At 42.2% G+C, this 23,646-nt stretch overlaps 1 protein-coding gene across 1 annotated transcript in view; it reads left to right on the top strand.

Annotated features, from left to right (window-relative positions):
* Positions 1–23,646, top strand: part of LOC139276276 (importin subunit alpha-4) — a 92,521-nt gene that overhangs the window by 47,782 nt on the left and 21,093 nt on the right. Inside the window, exons 6-12 of the mRNA XM_070894026.1 lie at positions 1,024–1,119; positions 4,187–4,272; positions 7,490–7,576; positions 8,441–8,610; positions 12,885–12,929; positions 17,453–17,584; positions 21,714–21,842. Of these exons, the coding sequence (XP_070750127.1) occupies positions 1,024–1,119; positions 4,187–4,272; positions 7,490–7,576; positions 8,441–8,610; positions 12,885–12,929; positions 17,453–17,584; positions 21,714–21,842 (745 nt within the window). The remainder of the gene's footprint in view (positions 1–1,023; positions 1,120–4,186; positions 4,273–7,489; positions 7,577–8,440; positions 8,611–12,884; positions 12,930–17,452; positions 17,585–21,713; positions 21,843–23,646) is intronic.

The following is a 23,646-nucleotide window of genomic DNA, read 5'->3' as shown; positions in this document are numbered from 1 at the left end:
AATGACACTGTGTATGTGCTAAACTATGGATATGGTCCCAAGTGGATCGCGAGCACGGTGATAGCTAAAGAAGGGAGTAGGGTGTTTGTAGTCAAACTAGACAATGGACAAATTTGCAGAAAGCACCTGGACCAAACGAGGCTGCGGTTCACAGACTGCCCTGAACAATCCACAGCAGACACCACCTTTTTCGAGCCCACAACACACACCTAAAGGATCAACGACACCACCCCGGACCAGGAAATCAAAGCCATCACGCCCAACAGCCCAGCAAGGCCAGGCTCACCCAGCAGCCCTGCAGGGCCAACAACACGCCAGCCCAGCGAGGGCACAGCCAACAAATCAGAACAGACATTTGTACCGAGGCGGTCCACCAGGGAAAGAAAGGCTCCCGACCGCCTCACCTTGTAAATAGTTTTACTTTGACTTTGCGGGGGGAGTGATGTTGTGTATCTGTAAAGCATGCACTCCCATGTTCCGCCACCAGGGAGCTCATCCCCTGAAGTCCCAAGGGATCCCAGCATCCCTTGGGAACACTGTATATAAGCCGGCCCCAAGGCCTGTTCCTCACTCTGGAGTGTCTTATTAAAGACTGAGGTCACTGTTACTTTAACCTCCTTGTGTGCAGTCTCATCTGTGTTAGGAACACAACACTTTCAGTTGGAACTGTTAAGTATGTCGAGTAGGTTATTGTTTCCCAGTAATGTAAAATGATTTTCACCTTTCTTCAGGGGTGTCTGGCCACTCCTGTGTTGAAAGGCCAGATTTGGATTAAACAGTGCGGTTTGTTGATGCTGTCATAAGTTAATTGTGCTGCTTTAACTAACGTGGTGCAGTTTATTTAGAATTGGTGCTTTGTAGATGTATTTCTCCACCTGCTAACAGATATGGTAGTGGTTTACGTGATCAAAACATTTGTGCTTCCACTAGCATTCATTACTACCAGATTTTATTTGTTGTAGATGTTGAGGCTAATGGAAAATATAACTTGCGTTTCTAACTTTGTTCCTCAATATCTTGCAGGAAGTTGCTGTCAAGTGATAGAAATCCTCCAATTGATGAATTAATAAATTCTGGAATCTTACCAGTGCTGGTACGATGTCTAGAGAGAGACGACAAGTAAGTGTTGTGATATAGCAGTTTTCAGTGTTTACTTTTCATTAACATATATGAATTGTGAAGGGTATTGAAAGCAAAGTATTGCTGCTTTGTCTGCTAACGTTTATGCTTTCCCGATTGAGAATATGATTTTAAATGCTGCAGTACAATTAGATTAGTGTGCAAAATTAAAGCACATGGTATTGGGGGTAATGTACTGACGTGGATAGAGAACTAGTTGGCAGACAGGAAGCAGAGAGTCGGAATAAACGGGTCCTTTTCAGAATGGCAGGCAGTGACTAGTGGGATGCCGCAGGGTTCAGTGCTGGGACCCCAGCTCTTTACAATATACATCAATGATTTAGATGAAGGAATTGAATGTAATATCTCCAAGTTTGCAGATGACACTAAGCTGGTGGCAGTGTGAGCTGTGAGGAGAATGCTAAGAGACTGCAGGGTGACTTGGACAGGTTAGGTGAGTGGGCAAATGCATGGCAGATGCAGTATAATGTGGATAAATGTGAGGTTATCCACTTTGGGGGCAAAAACACGAAGGCAGAATATTATCTGAATGGTGACAGATTAGGAAAAGGGGAGGTGCAATGAGACCTGGGTGTCATGGTACATCAGTCATTGAAGTTTGGCATGCAGGTACAGCAGGCAGTGAAGAAGGCAAAATGGCATGTTGGCCTTCATAGCTAGAGGATTTGAGTATAGGAGCAGGGAAGTCTTACTGCAGTTGTACAGGGCCTTGGTGAGGCCAAACCTGGAATATTGTGTTCAGTTTTGGTCCCCTAATCTGAGGAAGGACGTTCTTGCTATTCAGGGAGTGCAGCGAAGGTTCACCAGACTGATTCCTGGGATGGCAGGACTGACATATGAGGAGAGGGGATCTCATAGAAACATATAAAATTATGACGGGATTGGACAGGTTAGAGGCAGGAAGAATGTTCCCGTTGCTATGGAGTTCCAGAACCAGGGGTCACAGTCTAAGGATAAGGGGTAAGCCATTTAGGACCGAGATGAGGAGAAACTTCTTCACTCAGAGAGTGGTTAACCTGTGGAATTCTCTACCGCAGCAAGTTGTTGAGGCCAGTTCATTGGATATATTTAAGAGGGAGTTTAGATATGGCCCTTACGGCTAAAGGGATCAAGGGGTATGGAGAGAAAGCGGAAAGGGGTACTGAGGTGAATGATCAGCCATAATCTTATTGAATGGCAGTGCAGGCTCGAAGGGCCGAATGGCCTGCTCCTGCACCTAATTTGCATGTTTCTATGTTGTTCTATGTTTCTATTCTTGCATGCATTATACTTTACTCTCTTACTCCCCCTTAGGTACCCTAAACACAATATTTTGAGATGTTAAGCTATTTTTGTTGCAAACTGAAGCAGGTCTCGACTGGTAATGCATGTCGATGCTGATTTCTAATAAAAATTTAGCTTTGTTCTGATCTAGATTTAACTCTACTTTGCATTGTGAGTATTTGATATGTTGACCAATTGCTGAACTCAAGTATTTTCTTTAGCCTCCTGAGGTGTCTACTGCCTCTTCATATCTCGTTCGCTTTCTCTCTTGATCCAAAATTGTTCATTGACCAAGCAAATTGTCAGGATTATTAATTTCCACACCATTGTCACCATTGACTTGGCTGCAAGAAGCTGCAGGGGGCAGCGGATTGAGTTGCCCACTAAAAACCCCCTCTGTTGAAAATCCTCGCTCAGATGAAGATGCAGGCTTAGGTCGGGAGTCCATTACAGGACTGTCCACATATCGTTATAATATACAGTAAACCCATCATTGCAATTCAGCTGGTGTGTGTTTCAATGAAGGGTGTGCCATAAGGGATAATTCACACTTCAGTGGACCAGCTGATTTGTTTCTCCAGTTTTGTTGGTTCATAATATTTTGCAATATCCTGTGATGCAATATTCACTTTGGTTTGTGCAGGAAAATAAAATGAGTTTGTAAGCTTTGAGGTCGAACAGTTGCCCATGTGCTCTGTAAATGCTGACTGAAGTTGGTGTTGGAATTCATGCTGTATGTTCGTGCACATTGTGGGTGCCTTGGATATAATTTCTGTGCTATGCCTTTGATTTCATAATCAAAGCCAATGTGCCAATTATTGCAAGGAATGTGTGCTGGATCAAGCCCTTGAACTTTCTTGAATGGTGACATTGAGTATTGGAAAGTCAATAATCATGCAGACAGAATGATAAGTTACAGATTGATTTCCTCACTCCATTGAGTTCCTGACCTCAGCCGTGTTGCTGTTTGAAGACAGTAGAGCAGAAGGCACGTGCCTTCAAAGAATTAGTGTCCTTTGACCGCACTCGCTTGCCTTCTACTAGATGGTTTCGAGTGAAGCTGACAGAGGCAAAAAGAGCAATCAAATCAAAGCCTCGTGTGTGTGTCAGGCTCAGATAAACACGTTTGGTTCGATGTTCCCCACCCCCCCCCCCCCCCCCCCCACCTTTGCCAACACCCACGATTGCCAGTGAAAATCACATTTAAAAGAATTCAGATCTTCAAGTTGTGTGGTATCATGGCCATTTTGAGCATGGATTCTCCCTACTACTCAGTCGAGATTGAAGATTTGATTCTCCCCACTCTAGTCAGTTCCTATGCTGAGTTAGAAGGTGCTGAGCAGAAACTGCAGCATCTCCTTGAAGAAGGGTGGGGTGGGTTGAATTTGGTTGTACTTTTGCTGTGCATTTATCATTGGCCTCCCTGTAACTAACCAAATTGGTAGAAACCTAGAAGAGGGTTGACAGACAAGTGGACAAAAATTGTAAAAGAACGAGGATTTGTGTGTTCATTTGAGAGTAAGTACCTTCAACAAAAAAACATCCCATGTGGATATTACACTGGTAACACCGTGTTGCAGGAGTGTAAAAGACACAAAATGGAAGTTGATGAGAGTACTGGGCATTAAGTACCCACTAAGTACAGGTAGAAATGTTATTTCTTTCCACAGTTCAGCTTTTAGCGCAGTGCAAATATCACTAAAGCTCATAATTATATTATTTAGAGTTTAGAAGTGTTTATGATTTGTTGCAGTCGAATAACAAGTGTTTATTGATGTTACAGTCCATCCCTTCAGTTTGAAGCTGCTTGGGCATTGACTAATATAGCATCTGGGACGTCTGCACAAACTCAAGCTGTGGTTGAAGCAAGTAAGTGAAAGAACCAATTTATTGGAGATATTAATGCAATCGTATTATAAATTGTGTTCTGTGTTGGTTACGTATGTCGCTCCATTCCTCATTTTGAACAGATTTACATATAACGATGTGTAAATGAACTGAAGATGATACCATCCGGTACTAAATGTCTCATGTTTTTTCTAAACACTGGCAGTGCTCAACAGAAACCTAGAACAGCATGTTTCCTATAAAACAATCTCTAGAATGACTGTCAATGCAGGAATACTTCAACAGTTTTATAATGTGTGAAAGCACAATGATTGCAGAGAGTACCGTTCTCAGACTTGAATTCAGTGCAAGTATCTTGGACGTGATTAGTTTTTCAATTGGCAATAAATCTAGAAAGGTATTTTAATGTAAATTTCAGTTCTGTACCATTGTATAACCATCCATGCCAAATGTTTCAACATAACTTTTTGTTTATTTTGTGAAAGAGGGAATGTACAAACAAGTGTTTGTTTACAGAAATGTTTCAGTTGTGATGTAGGCCTCTAAAAGTTGACTTACATCCTGCCCACAGCAGTGAGACAGCCTTAGTCAAAATCACTGATGATTTCTATGGCGGTGACCATGGTGCACTATTTCCCCTTGTCCTCCTTGATCTCTCAATAGCATTGAACATGACAAATCCTTCTGTCCTCCTCCACTGTCTCTCATTTCTAATCCACCTTCAGAGGTGCACCCATGACTAATTCTGCACTTCTTTGTCCCATTGAAGCCAGCAGAGTTTCTCCCTAGTCCTTCACTTAGTAATCTCCAGGGTACCACCTTTGGCCCCTTCCTTTTCCTTGTTTGTGCTGCACCTTGCAAACATCGTTTGCAGACGTGGGTCAGTTTCCACCTGTATGCTGTTAACACGCAACTGCACTTGCCACCAATGTCCTCAGTTCCACAACCACCTCCGTGTTATCTGGCTGCCTATCTGCAGTCAAGTTATGGATGAGGCAGAACATTCTACCAAAACTAGCAGCAGCAAAAAACTATTTGACCTTGATCTCGATTTTCAGGGTGCACTAGCCATTGTGTAACCTTGTGTCCTGTTTGATCCCGAGCTGAGCTTCACATACAGCATCCGATCCAACACCAAGATAATACACTTCCAGCTGCCCAACATTCTGTGTTCCCCATCCCAGTTTCTGCCCCTGAAACCTTTATCCAAGCTTTTATTGCCTCCGAGCATGATTTCTTGAATGTTCTCTTCATCTTCCTCCTGAACGTCTCCCTCTACAAACTCCAAATGGTCCAAATCCTACTACCAACATCCTGTCCTGCAGTAGGTCTTCCTCATCCATCATCCCATCCTTGCTGACCTCCATTGGCTTCTGTTTCCCAGCGCACTGTAATTCAAAATACTTGCGGTTGTTTACAAATCCTTTTGTGGCTTTGTTCCACCCCACCTCTGCAACCTTCTCCAACCCACACTGTGCAATCCTCTGATTTTGGTGGTCTCCTAGTAATCCTCATTTGGTGGTAGAACTATCTGCAGTCCTGGCACTACTCTCTGGAATTTCTCTTTAAATCGCTTTGCCTCTTTAAAGGTAACGTTGGCCAATTCTCCTAAATCCTTTACCAATCAATTCTTCTCCCATTCTCCTAAATTCTACTGCTTCTTCCAACTTTCTCTCTGAAGCGCCCAGAGGGTTTTTATTAGGTAATAAAGGTACTGTATAAATGGAAATTGATGTTGATGTGATTGTGTAACTTCTTTCCATCACTAGAAATAAATCTTAAGTACACATTGGCATTTTGATTTTCAGCAGTTATATAATGATTATGCATGCATTTGAAAGTTCTTTTGCAATAATTAAAATATCTTAGAGATAAACTTGCATTTATATAGTGCCTTTAACTTAGAAAACGCCTCAAGACCTTTTACAGACAATAAGGGAACTGAAGCAATGCCATGGAGGGAGACATTAGGAGGAGTGACTGGAAGCTTGTCCGAAAAGTGGTTAATAGAGAAGTGGAGAGTCTTTTGGAGAGTTACAGAAAGTAATACCAAGGCAACTGAAAGCTCTTCCACCTATAGTGGTGTGAAGGAATGGAGGAGGGGTTGCACGAAAGACCACAGCCTGAGGATGGAAGTGTGTGAATGGGGATATGGCTGGAGGAGTGAGGCCATGGACATTGACAGGGAGCCAATGTAGGTCAGCAAGGATGGGAAACAAGGAAAGTGGATCACTTGGACAAGGTGGTGTTTATGGAGGTTTGAAGATGGGAGGCCAGCAATGAGAACATTGGAGAAATTGAGTTTAAAGGTAGAAGAAGCATGGGTTTCAGTGGTCAGTATTGCAGAAGTGGAAATTAGTAATCTTGGTGGTGGATTGGATGTAGGGTTCGAAGCTTTGCTCCAGGTCAAATGGGATATCCAGGTTTCGTAGAGTCTTGTTCAGCCCAAGCAGAATCAACGGCAAAGGAGCAGAACTTATGGTGGAGGCAAAGAATGATGGTCTTCTCGGTATTCAAATGACGGAACTTTTGTCTCGTCCGTGAATTGATATCTGACAGTATGGAGATACTTGTAGGGTCGAGGGAGGTGATGGAGAGCTAAAAGTGTGGTTCCAGTTCCGTGTACATAGAGAGGCAATGGGCAGTAGGTCTTTGAGTAATTTGCGAGTTTTTGTTGCCCTCATTTTGGCAAAGCCTACTTGAAGATTGTCACCAGCACTATGCAATGTTGTGACAAGCTCTATTTAATGTATCGGTATCAATAAGCAAGCTGAAAAATTAAACTTGGGCCAAATATACTTCGTATGCAATATATTTATTGTGTGTAAGTCTTAATTCACCACTAGTGTTACAGTTCTGAATGTTTTCTTTAGACACAACATATTTGTATAGATAAAATCTATAATTGTAGTTATTTTTGCACAATAAAAGTGATGGCATACAAAAATCTTACATTCCCACCACTATTCTACTGAAACCCGAGTGATACCATTGTTGAGCTATTCCTCTGTGTAGTGAAAATTGACAACTTTGACTTAACAGGCAAACTTGTTAAAGGAGCATTTTCATGATTGAGCCTTCAAAACCGAATCCTAAAAATATAACTGCTCGCACAAAATAATCTGATACATCTTAAACCAAGTTAAAACCTGAGATTTCCTTATATGTTCTGTTTACTGCAATTCTCCGATTGTCATGTTGATTGGAATGGAGCTAACATTTTGTGTTTTGGTTCCAGATGCTGTGCCTCTCTTTCTGCGATTACTTCACTCCCCTCATCAGAACGTTTGTGAACAAGCAGTCTGGGCTCTAGGAAATATCATCGGTTTGTATCGCTGTTGAAACCTTTTTTATGCTGTTAAAGCATATGGGATCTTTAGCTTTATAAATAGAGGCATAGAGTGCAAAAACAAAATTACACTAAACTTTTATAAATCACTGGTTAGGTCTCAGCTGGAGTATTTTGTCCAATTCTGGGCACTACTTCAGGAAGGATGTCAAGGCCTTGGAAAGGGTGTAGAGGAGATTTACTGAAATTATACCAGGGTGAGGGACTTGACTAATGTGGAGAGAAGAGAAGCTGGAATTGTTCTCCGAGCAGAGGAGGCTAAGGAAAGATTTAATAGAAATATTCAAAACTATAAGGGGTTTTGGATAGAGTCAATAAGTAAAAACAGCTTCCATTGGCAGCAGGGTTGGTAACCATTGGATACAGTTCTAAGATAATTGGCAAAAAAACCAGAGAGGAGATGAAGAGACACTTATTTTACACAGCAAATTATGATCTAGAATGCAATGTCTGAAAAGGTGGTGGAAGAAGATTCAATAGTAATTTTCAAAAGGGAATTGTATATATACTTAAATGAAAAAAATTACAGGGCTGTAGGGGAGGTGGGTGGGAGAGCAGTGGAATGGGACTAATTGGTTAGCTCTTTCAAAAGAGCTGGCACAGGCACAATGGGCTGAATGGCCTCCTTTGCATTTTGATTCTAGTATTGAGTACCTAAGCTCGACTATTCAAACAAGACACCAAAATGTCATGCATTTTTGCTTTTAACTGTTTTAATGAGTTGGTGAACCAACATTTTCATCAAACTGTTGTGTATGCAACAGCCACAACATTGCTCCTTCCATAAAACTTTCCAGGTTCTCATCTCTAATGCAAACACTTTCATTTTCACTTCTTTAGGTGATGGTCCTCGGTGTAGAGACTACGTCATCTCATTGGGAGTTGTCAAACCTCTTCTGTCCTTCATCAATCCCTCCATCCCCATCACTTTCCTCCGTAACGTCACATGGGTCATAGTTAACCTCTGCAGGAATAAGGATCCACCACCACCAATGGAGACTGTTCAGGAGGTAAATAGATTGGACTACCTTTGTCTCTCTGGTTATTGAGTGAAAATACCATATGCTTTTGGCTGGAACAGACACATTTTTAAAACGACTGGTTAAAACTTGAATTTCTTAGTGCCTTGAACTCATTATAAAATTTCATTATAATAGGTCTGTATAGGTGATGAAGTTTCAAATGTGATGAGACCTCTTAGTTGTAGGGAATGAGTACAATTAAAGTTATTTGTCCATGGTGAAGAGGAATATTCAGGTTTGTCTCGTACTGAGAATTGGTATATAGCAAATTTATTTTTTTCATGTAATCACACCCAAATACCTGTTTAACAAGGGTACACGTCACTTCAACAATGGTGAATATAATGGATACTTACTGTTCCATGCAGCTAGGAATCTTTAAACATGGGAAGTGCAGATGTATTCAATGTTTTTGGAACAATTAGCATCAGCTGTTGGTCCTCTTCTGTTCAATGATGTAGAGTGGTTTACCATTGTAGAGCTTCGTTAGAGCAGAAATGGTGCTGTAATCCATGAAAATAGCCCTGTGATATGTGATAACTTGAAAGGAAATGGTAAAATTGGGGGAATTATTTTAAATTAAATAGAGAGGAGGACAAGGGGCCACTGGTTCAAAGTAGTAAAAGAAAATAAGAAAATTGCATTTATATAGCGTGTTTCATGACCGTAGGATATCCAAAAGCACTTTACAGCGACTTAAGTATTTTTAAATGTTGTAATGTAGGAAACGCAGTAGCCAAATTGCTGTTTGTGGGACCTCGCTGTATGCAAAGAGATAAATGACCAGACAATCTATTTCTAGTGGTGATTAATGGATAAATGTTGTTCAGGACACAGGGGATCTCCCCTGAGATTGTTTTCATTCAGCTAAGAGGGCAAGCAAGTCCTCATCCTCATTGTTTAATATCTCATCCGAAAGACAGCACCTCTGACTGTGTAGCACTCCCTCAGTACTGCACTGAAGTGTCATTTTGGATTATGTGCTCAAGTCTCTGGAGTGGGGTAAGAACCCACAACCTTCTGACTCAGGTGAGAGTGCTACCACTGTTCTGATAGAACAAGGAGGTTCAAACCCAGGATAGTGGAGAGTTGGCTGTTCAGAGCGTCAGCTCAGTTAATTTCGGTGACCTGCCTTAGCAAACAGAAAATTCTAAATCCTGATTACTAGTGACTACGTGCTAGAAAGTGGGTGTATCTGGACATTGGGTCAGGCTGTGTTGTCCAAAATGTCAAACATCCTAGTCGCCTATCTGAGCTCTCATATGAAGAATGGACACTTAGTGGATATGTGGAGGTCTGTTGGTGCTGATTCAACATGCAAATAGTGTATTCAAATGAGAATTGAGTGGAGGTTGAAGATAATGTCCTGGGGTACAATGACATACGTCAGCTGTATAAATAATATAGGATGATTTGTTAATAACCCCGCTTGAAGACCAGTTGCCCTTGAATGAGTGCAGTTGCAGATAAGTATTGACGATTGGCCTATGATTTTTATCATAAAAATCCTCTTGGTCTCAGCTAACTAATTATAGACTCATTTGTATAAATATTTTTAGTTTATAAATATTTCCAGTGCTTTTCCAGCTGACTGAATTCATGTAGGTTTACCGAATAATATTCACGCCACGCACGTGTAAATCAATGACCATTTCCAACAAGAGAGAGTCTAACCACCGCTCCGAGATTCAATGGCATTACCATCGCCAAATGCCCCACAATCAACATCCTGGGAGTCACCGTTGACCAGAAACTTAATTGGACCAGCCACATAAATACTGTGGCTGCACGAGAAGATCAGAGGCTGGGTATTCTGTGGCCAATGACTCACCACCTGACTCCCCAAAGCCTTTCCTCCATCTGCAAAGCACAAGTCAGGAGTGTGATGGAATGCTCTCCACTTGCCTGAATGTGTGCAGCAGATAAAGCAGCATGCTCGATTGGCACCCCATCCACCACCTTAAACATTCACTTCCTCCACCACCAGCGCACTGTGGCTGTCGTGCATAACATCTACAAGAAGCGCTGCAGCAACTCGCCAAGGCTTCTCAGCCGCACCTCCCAAACCCATGACTTCTACCACCTAGAAGGACAATGGCAGCAGGCACATGGGAACATCATTACCTCCAAGTTACACACCACCCTGAATTGGAAATATATCGCCACTCCTTCATCGTATCTGGGTCAAAATCCGGGAACACACTCCCTAACAGCACTATGGGAGTACCTTCACCAAACGGACTACAGTGGTTCAAAAAGGCAGCTCACCACCACCGTATCAAGGGCAATTGGGGGTGGCCAATAAATGCTGGCCGTGCCAACAGCCCACCATCCATGAATGAATAAAAAAAAAATAACCACCATGATCAGATGCTCCTGCTGTCGTGATACATTTTTCCCATATGTTGTATTGCACAGAAAATTGCTGCTGTGAGCCGTAAATCAGTTGTCTTCGGCAACTGTTGAAATTTATATCTCGGCTCCAATAGAAAGTATGAGGAGTTTGTGGACTTTGTCGCTAAGATTCAGACCTTTCGTTTTGCTGCTTCCCCCTTCCTCCTTTCCCACTGAGCCAAACTTTACCTTCAGGGTTCCCTGTCACAGCCCTGATGCAACATCCTTCTCCATTTTCTTCCCTAAGTTGAGCTTCAGACGCCATGTCCTCACCGTTACATAGACTGACTGCTTCCACCTTCATAACATCGTCCAACTATACTCCTGCCTCAGCCCATCCTCTGCTGAAACTCTCATCGTGACATTGGCCCTTATTTTGCTTTCAGCGGCAAAGAATGCCTCGCATTCAGATGCCCACAGAGCTTTCGCGGGCTTGTCAGCGAAGACTTCCAGTCATCCAACATCTGAACAGGGAAAGCAACAGCCAGGCTCTTCAACCAATCAGATTGAAGTATCCTCACAGGGACACACATAGTCTAAACCAGGCAGTTAAAAAACAGAAAATATAAATTATATTTAAATCATGTGCAGGAAGTGAAATAAAGATTGGGAAATGCAGATGGGATTAAGGGAAAGAGATAAAAGACACGAACAGAAATAGTAAAAAAAAAAATTACTTTAATTTTTAAAATTTGCAAAATTAATTTTCTTCTGAGGGAATGAGACACCACATTTGTATAATTAATTTTTCAGGGCCAGAGAGGTTGTTCAGCTATAATTATCACTTATTATGCAATTTTAAAAACTCACTTCTAAATGCACCAGCCCTAACTTTTTGGGCTGTTTTTAATGCGGAACTGGTGGGCAAGTACCCCAAGTTCACTCCATTCAGTGATTTCAGTGCCGAGTCTGTCAGTGAGGACTGCAACAGCACACCCTGTGGAGGATCAGGGTATCTCTGACAGCAACTTCTGGATTTCCGCCTTTGCGCATGTGCGGATGCCGGAAGTTGCTGTCAGATTTACCCTGTAATAACGGCGAGCGCATATAGCCTCACCATTATTCTTACCTCAAAACCTGTGCCATTGTCACCTCCAGACAATCCTCTCCTGGCTGACCCCACCCCCCACCCATCCTTCATCTCTGCTGCCTGTATCCTGCCCCACACTGTCCTGCTGAACCATCAGTCCTGTACTCACTGATCTGCATTGGCTTCCAGTCCACCAACACCTTCAATTTAAAATTTGCATAGGTAGCCATGCCTTCAGCTGCTCTTTGGAATTCCATTCTAAACATGTCTGCCTCTCCTGTTTCTCCCCCCTCCTCCTGCTCCTCTGTTAAGACCTTCCCAATATCCACCTCTTTCGACAGCTCATAATATCTCCTTCTTTGGCTCGTTGTCCATTTTTATCTGATTATGTCTGTGTTTAACACCGTGGGACATTTTTCTACATTAAAGGCGCTATCTAAATGCAAGTTGTTGTGTGAGGCCATTAGATCACATTGCATTAGTCACACAACTTCCTCCCAGCAACCATTATTTCATACATCTTCCCTTCCCACGTTTACAGTCATTATTATCATTGGTACTGGTCACAAATAACCAGTTGGTTATTGCCAGTGATTATTTGTTCAACTAAAAATATGTCCATGTCACGTGTGAAAAGTGTCCAATCATGTAAAAGGTGAAAGAAAAACTTGGAATTGGATACTGATTGTAACTGGTTTGTGCAGCTGTAGTGGTGAGCGTGCAATCCTAAATTGGTTATACGTACCATTTGTTTGTTACTGATCAGCTTTACTTTGTGCTGTTTAATTATTGGTCGAAGAATTTAATCATCTAATACATTATTCCTTTTTCCCCACAGATCCTACCAGCATTGTGTGTGTTGATATACCATACAGACATTAATGTAAGTGATGTACTGGTTCATGGTATGTAAAATGTGCAGTCTTTTGGAGACTGAAGTATTGTTCTCGGATAGATTTGGCTGATTTTAATATAAACAGAGTTTCAAGTGCAGGGAGTTTTCCAGGGAGTTTGGGATTTTTGACTAACTATAAAGCACAGCAATACTATTGTTTTTTGGAGGAACATAACTTTTGAGTAGTTGGAAGTTAAGTAGATGAATGTTACATAGAAACATAGAAACATAGAAAATAGGTGCAGGAGTAGGCCATTCGGCCCTTCTAGCCTGCACCGCCATTCAATGAGTTCATGGCTGAACATGCAACTTCAGTACCCCATTCCTGCTTTCTCACCATACCCCTTGATCCCCCTAGTAGTAAGGACTTCATCTAACTCCTTTTTGAATATATTTAGTGAATTGGCCTCAACAACGTTCTGTGGTAGATAATTCCACAGGTTCACCACTCTCTGGGTGAAGAAATTCCTCCTCATCTCGGTCCTAAATGGCTTACCCCTTATCCTTATGTGTCCCCTGGTTCTGGACTTCCCCAACATTGGGAACATTCTTCCTGCATCTAACCTGTCTAACCCCGTCAGAATTTTAAACGTTTCTATGAGGTCCCCTCTCATTCTTCTGAACTCCAGTGAATACAAGCCCAGTTGATCCAGTCTTTCTTGATAGGTCAGTCCCGCCATCCCGGGAATCAGTCTGGTGAACCTTCGCTGCAGTCCCTCAATAGCAAGAATGTCCTTCCTCAGGTTAGGAGACCAAAACTGTACACAATACTCCAGGTGTGGCCTCCCAAGGCCCTGTACAACTGTAGCAACACCTCCCTGCCCCTGTACTCAAATCCCCTCGCTATGAAGGCCAACATGCCATTTGCTTTCTTAACCGCCTGCTGTACCTGCATGCCAACCTTCAATGACTGATGTACCATGACACCCAGGTCTCTTTGCACCTCCCCTTTTCCTAATCTGTCACCATTCAGATAATAGTCTGTCTCTCTGTTTTTACCACCAAAGTGGATAACCTCACATTTATCCACATTATACTTCATCTGCCATGCATTTGCCCACTCACCTAACCTATCCAAGTCGCTCTGCAGCCTCATAGCATCCTCCTCGCAGCTCACACTGCCACCCAACTTAGTGTCATCCACAAATTTGGAGATACTACATTTAATCCCCTCGTCTAAATCATTAATGTACAGTGTAAACAGCTGGGGCCCCAGCACAGAACCTTGCGGTACCCCACTAATCACTGCCTGCCATTCTGAAAAGTCTCCATTTACTCCTACTCTTTGCTTCCTGTCTGACAACCAGTTCTCAATCCATGTCAGCACACTACCCCCAATCCCATGTGCTTTAACTTTGCACATTAATCTCTTGTGTGGGAGACCTTGTCGAAAGCCTTCAGAAAGTCCAAATATACCACATCAACTGGTTCTCCCCTGTCCACTCTACTGGAAACATCCTCAAAAATTTCCAGAAGATTTGTCAAGCATGATTTGCCTTTCACAAATCCATGCTGACTTGGACCTATCATATCACCTCTTTCCAAATGCACTGCTATGACATCCTTAATAATTGATTCCATCATTTTACCCACAACCGATGTCAGGCTGACCGGTCTATAATTCCCTGTTATCTCTCTCCCTCCTTTTTTAAAAAGTGCGGTTGCATTGGCTACCCTCCACTCCATAGGAACTGATCCAGAGTCAATGGAATGTTGGAAAATGACTGTCAATGCATCCACTATTTCCAAGGCCACCTCCTTAAGTACTCTGGGATGCAGTCCATCAGGCCCTGGGGATTTATCGGCCTTCAATCCCATCAATTTCCCCAACACAATTTCCCGACTAATAAGGATTTCCCTCAGTTCTTCCTCCTTACTAGACCCTCCGACCCTTTTATATCCGGAAGGTTGTTTGTGTCCTCCTTAGTGAATACCGAACCAAAGTACTTGTTCAATTGGTCCGCCATTTCTTTGTTCCCCGTTATGACTTCCCCTGATTCTGACTGCAGGGGACCTACGTTTGTCTTTACTAACCTTTTTCTCTTTACATATCGATAGAAACTTTTGCAATCCGTCTTAATGTTCCCTGCAAGCTTCTTCTCGTACTCCATTTTCCCTGCCCTAATCAAACCCTTTGTCCTTCTCTGCTGAGTTCTAAATTTCTCCCAGTACCCGGGTTCGCTGCTATTTCTGGCCACTTTGTATGCCACTTCCTTGGCTTTAATACTATCCCTGATTTCCCTTGATAGCCATGGTTGAGCCACCTTCCCTTTTTTATTTTTACGCCAGACAGGAATGTACAATTGTTGTAGTTCACCCATGCGGTCTCTAAATGTCTGCCATTGCCCATCCACAGTCAACCCCTTCAGTATCATTCGCCAATCTATCCTAGCCAATTCACGCCTCATACCTTCAAAGTTACCCTTCTGGACCATGGTCTCTGAATTAACTGTTTCATTCTCCATCCTAATGCAGAATTCCACCATATTATGGTCACTCTTCCCCAAGGGGCCTCGCACAACGAGATTGCTAATTAATCCTCTCTCATTACACAACACCCAGTCTAAGATGGCCTCCCCCCTAGTTGGTTCCTCGACATATTGGTCTAAAAAACCATCCCTTATGCACTCCAGGAAATCCTCCTCCACCGTATTGCTTCCAGTTTGGTTAGCCCAATGTATGTGCATATTAAAGTCACCCATTATAACTGCTGCACCTTTATTGCACACACCCCTAATTTCATGTTTGATGCCCTCCGAAACATCACTACTACTGTTTGGAGGTCTGTACGCAACTCCCACTAATGTTTTTTGCCCTTTGGTGTTCTGCAGCTCTACCCATATAGATTCCACATCATCCAAGCTAATGTCCTTCCGAACTATTGCCTTAATTTCCTCCTTAACCAGCAATGCTACCCCACCTCTTTTTCCTTTTATTCTATCTTTCCTGAATGTTGAATACCCCTGGATGTTGAGTTCCCAGCCCGGATCATCCTGGAGCCACGTCTCCGTAATCCCAATCACATCATATTTGTTAACATCTATTTGCACAGTTAATTCATCCACCTTATTGCGGATACTCCTTGCATTAAGACACAAAGCCTTCAGGCTTGTTTTTTTTAACACCCTTTGTCCTTTTAGAATTTTGCTGTACAATGGCCCTTTTTGTTCTTTGCCTTGGGTTTCTCTGCTTTCTGTCTTTTGCTTTTGCCTCCTTTTTGTTTCCCACTGTCTCCCTGCATTGGTTCCCATCCCCCTGCCATATTAGTTTAACTCCTCCCCAACAGCACTAGCAAACACTCCCCCTAGGACATTGGTTCCGGTCCTGCCCAGGTGCAGACCGTCCGGTTTGTACTGGTCCCACCTCCCCCAGAACCGGTTCCAATGCCCCAGGAATTTGAATCCCTCCCTGCTGTACCACTGCTCAAGCCACGTATTCATCTGCGCTATCCTGCGATTCCTACTCTGACAATTGTTGTAATGGATTCTAAAGCAAATTGGATCCAAAGAATTAACAGTGCTTGCTTTTTTTTTTCCTGTGTAAATTTGGTGTCCGATGGTTTACTGCAGCAGCACCTCTAACTTTTCCAGGTCTTGGACAATGCTGTGTGACTGTCCCTAAATATGTGGGTGTAGATAGTGATCTTGCAGCTCGGCTCCTCCTGTGATACCAATTGCCACTCCTGCTTCTGTTAAAACTTCCTCATTTATATTACAAGGGAGTTTCTAGAGCAGCACGATTTCCTTCATTTAAAAAAAATGTTGCACAGGAACAGTTGATTTAAAGTCGTAAACAACTATTGTTTCTTTCACTGAGGAAAGTTCTGTGCAGGCTAGTGATGGTTGGAAGCTCTTTGACCTATCCAGACAGTTGGGAGAACTTCAGCTGCTCAGCTTGCTATTGGCAAGGTTTTTGGCCACCTCCCCTTTGCTTCATGTTGGTTCTCGAGGGGATAATGCCATCCAGAGTGATTCTGAATACCGCCTACTTTGGTGTGCGCCATCTTTTTGTGGCACTTGTGTAACTTTTGAAGTGGCAAGCCACTAACACAAATTTGCTGTCATCGTTTCTTTGCAGATACAATCTGCAGTTGTTAGCCCATTGCTGTTCCATCATGCTGTGTCACAGAATGTTTACATAGTATTTGCAGCACAGAAACATCTAACCCAGTTTATTCACCACAGGAGCCTCCTCTCACCTTACTTCATCTCACACTATCAAGATATCCTTCTATTCCTTTCCCGCTCATGTACTTATCTTACTTCCCCTTAAATGCATCATGCTATTTGCCTCAACTACTCCATGTAGTAGCAAGTTCCACATTCTAAGCACGTTGAGTAAAGAAGTTGCTCCTGAATTTCCTATTGAATTTATTGGTGACTATCTAATATTTGATAAGACGATAAGTTGCAGGTTCATATCTAAATTCAGTTTTTTTTTTTATCAGAGATGTTAACCAGTTGTGATTTTGATGGGATCTAATTATTTTTATTTTTTTAAATATATTCAAGATACTAGTGGACACAGTCTGGGCTTTGTCTTACCTGACAGATGGAGGTAATGAACAAATACAGATGGTGATTGACTCGGGTGTGGTGCCTTTCCTCGTTCCACTTCTAAGTCATCAAGAGGTCAAGGTTCAGGTGAGAAAATATTTAAAAAGTTATAGGGCTAGAAATTCCGCTTTTGACGAACGGTATTTTTTCACCAAAAATACCACTTTTGCTTTGCTACATCTACGAGGCCTAAAATTCAAACTTCAATTTGCACATCGGTAAAAATCGGCTTTGCACAAGGATCTGTGACGCAAACCGTGAATTTTCTGCAACTTTATGCCGAGGCCGATACCGTTGCAAGAGGCCTTGGGAGGGGGGAAAACACTCCCCCCAAAAATGTGTAAAATCAAAAAATATTTACAAGACACAACTATCGAATTGCTGAAAAAGAATTTAAAAAAATAAAAACTTTAACTTACCATTTTTGCAGGTCCAAGGGCTGCAACGCAGCTTTTTACCTGCCAGTATTTTTCGCACTAAATACAGGTGCGCGCTGAGCCAAATTTTTGGTGAAAGCATTATTTCGAGTCTTGCACGGCAGTGGTCCGCTCTCAACGGTACTTAAAAACCGCTGCCGCAAGACGTCTCTAAATTTCCCACCAACCAGTTTTTGAAATATAACAAAAAAACAGGTCGCAAGTTTGGAGAATTTATAGCCCCATGGTGTCTAAAATAAGCTAGAAAAAGAAAAAACATACTTGTTGATCAAAACGTGCAGCTCTCTAAAATTGGTTGGATTTTTATTTCACTTGCAGACTTTTCCCATCTTTGACATTTCTTTGGTTGCCACAATGCTGTGTAAATTTTGACTTTGCCCATAAATATACTGGCACTTCCATTAATATTCATAGCATTAAATAGGATATACAGCACAGAAACAGGCCATTCAGCCCAACTTTCCATGCTGACATTTATGTTCCACTCGAACCTTCTCCCATCTTTCCTCATCTAACTATTAGCATAATCATCTTATTCCCTTCTCCCTCATATGGAACATAGGAACAGGAGTAGGCCATTCAGCCCCTCGAGCCTGTTCCACCAATCAATGAGATCGTGGCTGATCTGCAACCTAATTACATATAGAAACAGAGAAAATAGGTGCAGGAGTAGGCCATTCGGCCCTTCTAGCCTGCACCGCCATTCAATGAGTTCATGGCTGAACATGCAACTTCAGTACCCCATTCCTGCTTTCTCGCCATACCCCTTGATCCCCCTAGTAGTAAGGACTTCATCTAACTCCTTTTTGAATATATTTAGTGAATTGGCCTCAACAACTTTCTGTGGTAGATAATTCCACAGGTTCACCACTCTCTGGGTGAAGAAGTTCCTCCTCACCTCGGTCCTAAATGGCTTACCCCTTATCCTTAGACTGTGACCCCTGGTTCTGGACTTCCCCAACATTGGGAACATTCTTCCTGCATCTAACCTGTCTAACCCCGTCAGAATTTTAAACGTTTCTATGAGGTCCCCTCTCATTCTTCTGAACTCCAGTGAATACAAGCCCAGTTGATCCAGTCTTTCTTGATAGGTCAGTCCCGCCATCCCGGGAATCAGTCTGGTGAACCTTCGCTGCAGTCCCTCAATAGCAAGAATGTCCTTCCTCAGGTTAGGAGACCAAAACTGTGCACAATACTCCAGGTGTGGCCTCACCAAGGCGCTGTACAACTGTAGTAACACCTCCCTGCCCCTGTGCTCAAATCCCCTCGCTATGAAGGCCAACATGCCATTTGCTTTCTTAACCGCCTGCTGTACCTGCATGCCAACCTTCAATGACTGATGTACCATGACACCCAGGTCTCTTTGCACCTCCCCTTTTCCTAATCTGTCACCATTCAGATAATAGTCTGTCTCTCTGTTTTTACCACCAAAGTGGATAACCTCACATTTATCCACATTATACTTCATCTGCCATGCAAACAATGTACCTGCCTTTGGCCCATATCCTTTGATGCCTTTGGTTAACAAGAAGCTATCAATCTCAGATATAAAATTAACAATTGATCTAACATCAATTGCCGTTTGCGGAATAATGTTTGCTGCTGGGGCCTCAACTATTTGCAATCTATATTAATGGATGAAGGGACCGAGTATAATGTAGCCAAGTTTGCTGATGATACAAAGATGGGTGGAAAAGCTAGTTGTGAGGAGGACACAAAAAAATCTGCAAAGGGATATAGACAGGCTAAGTGAATGGGCAAACATTTGGCAGATGGAGTATAATGTAGGAAAGTGTGAGGTTATCTACTTTGGCAGAAAAAATAAAGAAGCAAATTATTATTTAAATGGAGAAAAATTACAAAATGCTGCAGTACAGCGGGACCTGGGGGTACTTGTGCATGAAACACAAAAGGATAGTATGCAGGTACAGCAAGTGATCAGGAAGGCCAATGGTATCTTGGCCTTTATTGCAAAGGGGATGGAGTATAAAAGCAGGGAAATCTTGCTACAGCTATATAAGGATTTGGTGAAGCTACACCTGGAATACTGCGTGCAGTTTTGGTTTCCATATTTATGAAAGGATACACTTGCTTTGGAAGCAGTTCAGAGAAGGTTCACTAGGTTAATTCCGGGGATGAGGGGGTTGACTTATGAGGAAAGGTTGAGTAGGTTGGGCCTCTACTCATTGGAATTCAGAAGAATGAGAGGTGATCTTATCGAAACGTATAAGATTATGAGGGGGCCTGACAAGGTGGGTGCAGAGAGGATGTTTCCACTGATGGGGGAGACTTGAACTAGGGGGCATGATATTAGAATAAGGGGCCGCCCATTTAAAACTTAGATGAGGAGAAATTTCTTCTCTCAGAAGGTTGTAAATCTGTGGAATTCGCTGCCTCATAGAGCTGTGGAAGCTGGGATATTGAATAAATTTAAGACAGAAATAGATAGTTTCTTCAGGGGATATGGGGAGCGGGCGGGGCAGTGGAGCTGAGTTCATGATCAGATCAGCCATGATCTTATTGAATGGCGGAGCAGGCTCGAGGGGCCGTATGGCCTACTCCTTTTCCTATTTCTTACGTTATGTATTCTAGTCCTCTAGATGTAAAAGCCACCATTCCATTAGCCTTTTTTATTATTTTCTGTACCTGTTCATGACATATTAATGATCTGTGTCCCTGGATCCCCAAGTCTCTTTGGACATCCACTGTTTTTAGCTTTACACCATTTAAAAAGTACCCTGTTCTATCCATTTTAGGTCCAAAGTAGATGACCTCACATTTGCTTGCATTGAAATCCATTTGCCACTGTTTTGCCCATTCACTTAATCTATCAAAATGCTTATCAAATCTCCCCTTCATGCATCTATACTATTCGCTTCAACCACTCCCTGTGGTAGCAAGTTCTACATTCTCACAACTCTCTGGGTATAGAAGTTTCTTCTGAATTCCCTATTTGATAAGCCCTATTCAAGGCTAATGTTTCTCATACAGTTTCCAGTGTTTATATTCTTATTTTCCAGTGCTTATTTTAGCCACGTTTCAGTTGCACTAAGATGCTTTCCATTATTGTTTTGTTAAAAGATAAAATTGGATGCAAAATAAAACTAATGCAAAGGTTTGTTGATTCATTCCTGATCAGAGTTTGTATTTGATGGGATAAATGCACGCTCTGTATTGCTTTTAAGACAAGTAAAGTTACTTTATATTCAAACATTTTTTATACAAATTTAATGTATGAAATGTAGGTAAACCTTCCTTAGTTTCAACATATTTTGTTCATGGAATGTTCTGTTTTCTCAGTTGCCACAATTGGATTTGATTTCATTACACTAGAATGTAAAGAATAGAATCGTGGATATTTTGCCTGGGTGCTGGTTTCACTTTTTGCTTGATACTTTTAATATACTGCAGGTGAAACATTGTGAAACAGCAGGAATGGGTTTGCAGAAGTTTTTCCTCGTAGGCTATGGTTTTCTTCCAGTAGGGTGGGGCAGAACCCTTCCTACCTCACTCAGTGACAGTGCCTTTCCTTCTACAGATTTTATTCATGTATTAGTACAAGGACCCTGTGTGTGAGGTCAGTTTCCCAGCGTGGAAGGGAGAGAAAGCAGCACCTTGCTTCTTGATGAGTAACATAGCTAGTCTGCATTGGGAGATATTGAGTCGCTTGCAGGAGGGAATAATGTCAATACAGTAATAAAGCTTGTCATTTTAATTGGTAGTTTGAATAAATTTACAAAAGAGTAGAATCTCACTATCTTTTCCCCCTCTCTATACAGACAGCTGCACTGAGAGCAGTAGGCAACATAGTGACGGGTACTGATGAACAGACGCAGGTGGTTCTTAACTGTGATGTACTGTCACACTTTCCCAATCTCCTGACCCATCCTAAAGAGAAGATCAACAAGGTAACACAAAAGTTGTCATGTTGCCAGTCTGACTTGAGAAGCTCTGTCGGTATCATCAAATAATCTTGTGACAGTAACACAATTTAGCTTTCATAGACTGTTCCCAGTTCTTCAGCTAGCAGTCATAGCCGGTTTCAATTTGAATCTCTTTTTGGTGGATCTCATGGTTGCAACTATCAACACTTAGAAGAATCTGAGCATTATGGTAACAGGTCCTTGCCAGTTTTGCTGGTGTTCTTTTTGGGGGAAATATGGGGGGAGGATTTTCTTTGTTCCAATAGTTCACACCACATTGTTGACTTGTTTAGGTTTAGTTTAATACACCATCGCCCTCGTGCTCCCTCCAAAAATCTTGTTTGCTTTTGCCTTTCTGTAGCTGCAAATATATCAACAGACTCATAGCAGCTTTATAATCCTCCTTGCCCCACTCTCCCCAAATCTAAAGCCTGAGCTTGCTTTGCCAAGTGGCTTGAGTGCACCTTATACTGAATGTGACTGAAAGCCCATCAAGGCCAAGACACAGAAATGGACAATTTAAGACTATTCCCACAAAGAAGGAAACTGTAATGGTATGTAAAACTAATGAGTTTGATAATTGAACTTTAGGCAAAGTAAATATGAGTGTAACTGGTAAAGCTGCATGCAGCAAAAGTAATGTCTGCACTAGTGCATTATCATTTTGAAATATTTATAAAACAGAAATGTAAAATAGTCAATTGTTGGGATGTATAAACCTCCCAGCACTGGATTATACATCCAGGTGTATGTCACTCCGAAGAAACTTTGTACATCTAGTATTTGCACTGCTCGCTGCTGTACCTATCTGAAGGATGTGGTGGTTCATCAGTGGAGTTGCAAGAACAATAGGATTGTGCTAAATTCACATAGTGCTATATGTAAACTGAAGGACTTGACAAGAAAGGAACAAAACTTTGCCAACATTTGAACGATGAAAGAATACGCTGCTTAAAAAGCAACGGATTGAAAGCCAAGAACATTTATATACACTTCACAAGCCTTGCATTATACATAATTACATATTTTACAATGCGTACAGTCAATGTTCCCTTCAATTTTTTTCAGGTGCGCGGCCCCTTTAAGGGACTACACGACCCATTTAAAATCCCGCACATGTTCAATTTTTCCTATTTAAAAGCAGATGAATCAGCTGCGCGGGAGCTGCAGAGCGTGTGGCCGCGCAGCTTAAAGGGAACATTGCTTATTGGTAATGGTTATATGCAAAGTAATAGTAATGAGTTTTTGTTTTTAAAAAACACAACCAGAATCAGTGCAGCCAGAAGCTTAACTGTGCTTCTTGTTCCACAGGATGGATTTTTGGTCCATCCTCTGTTTTTCCAGGTTATCCATATAAACTCCCCTATCCAAAATCACAGCCACCTTGCCATCTGGCATGGCCTTGCTACCGTGGATATGGCCATCTCTGATCACTTCCTTGTATCGCTCTCCACCCATTTCCTCCTTCCCCCTCCCAACCCCACTTCCTTCTAAGACCTGCCCTGGGAAAAACTCTTCCCCAAGTCACTTAGAACTCCACTTTCAAATTCCCAACTACCTAGCCTTAGGCCCGCCATTCAGTACAACATTTTTTGCAGCTACCGAGCTGCTCACAACCCCCCCCTTCACCTTTGATGCCCCAGTCCCTGTTAAAGCCATTATTCTCTCTCAACCCAGTCTTTCCCCCTGGTATCGCCCTCATCTTGAACATTTTTGACGGACAACTGGTTTAGCCATTCATCGCCAGATCTGGCTGGACCATATAAAGCATTATCAGATCCTGCTCCTC

The sequence above is a fragment of the Pristiophorus japonicus genome, chromosome 11 (genome assembly GCF_044704955.1).
Source record: "Pristiophorus japonicus isolate sPriJap1 chromosome 11, sPriJap1.hap1, whole genome shotgun sequence".
Lineage (NCBI taxonomy): Eukaryota > Metazoa > Chordata > Chondrichthyes > Pristiophoridae > Pristiophorus > Pristiophorus japonicus.
The sequence above is the reverse complement of the archived record's forward strand: the minus strand, read 5'-3'. Positions and strand labels throughout refer to the sequence as shown.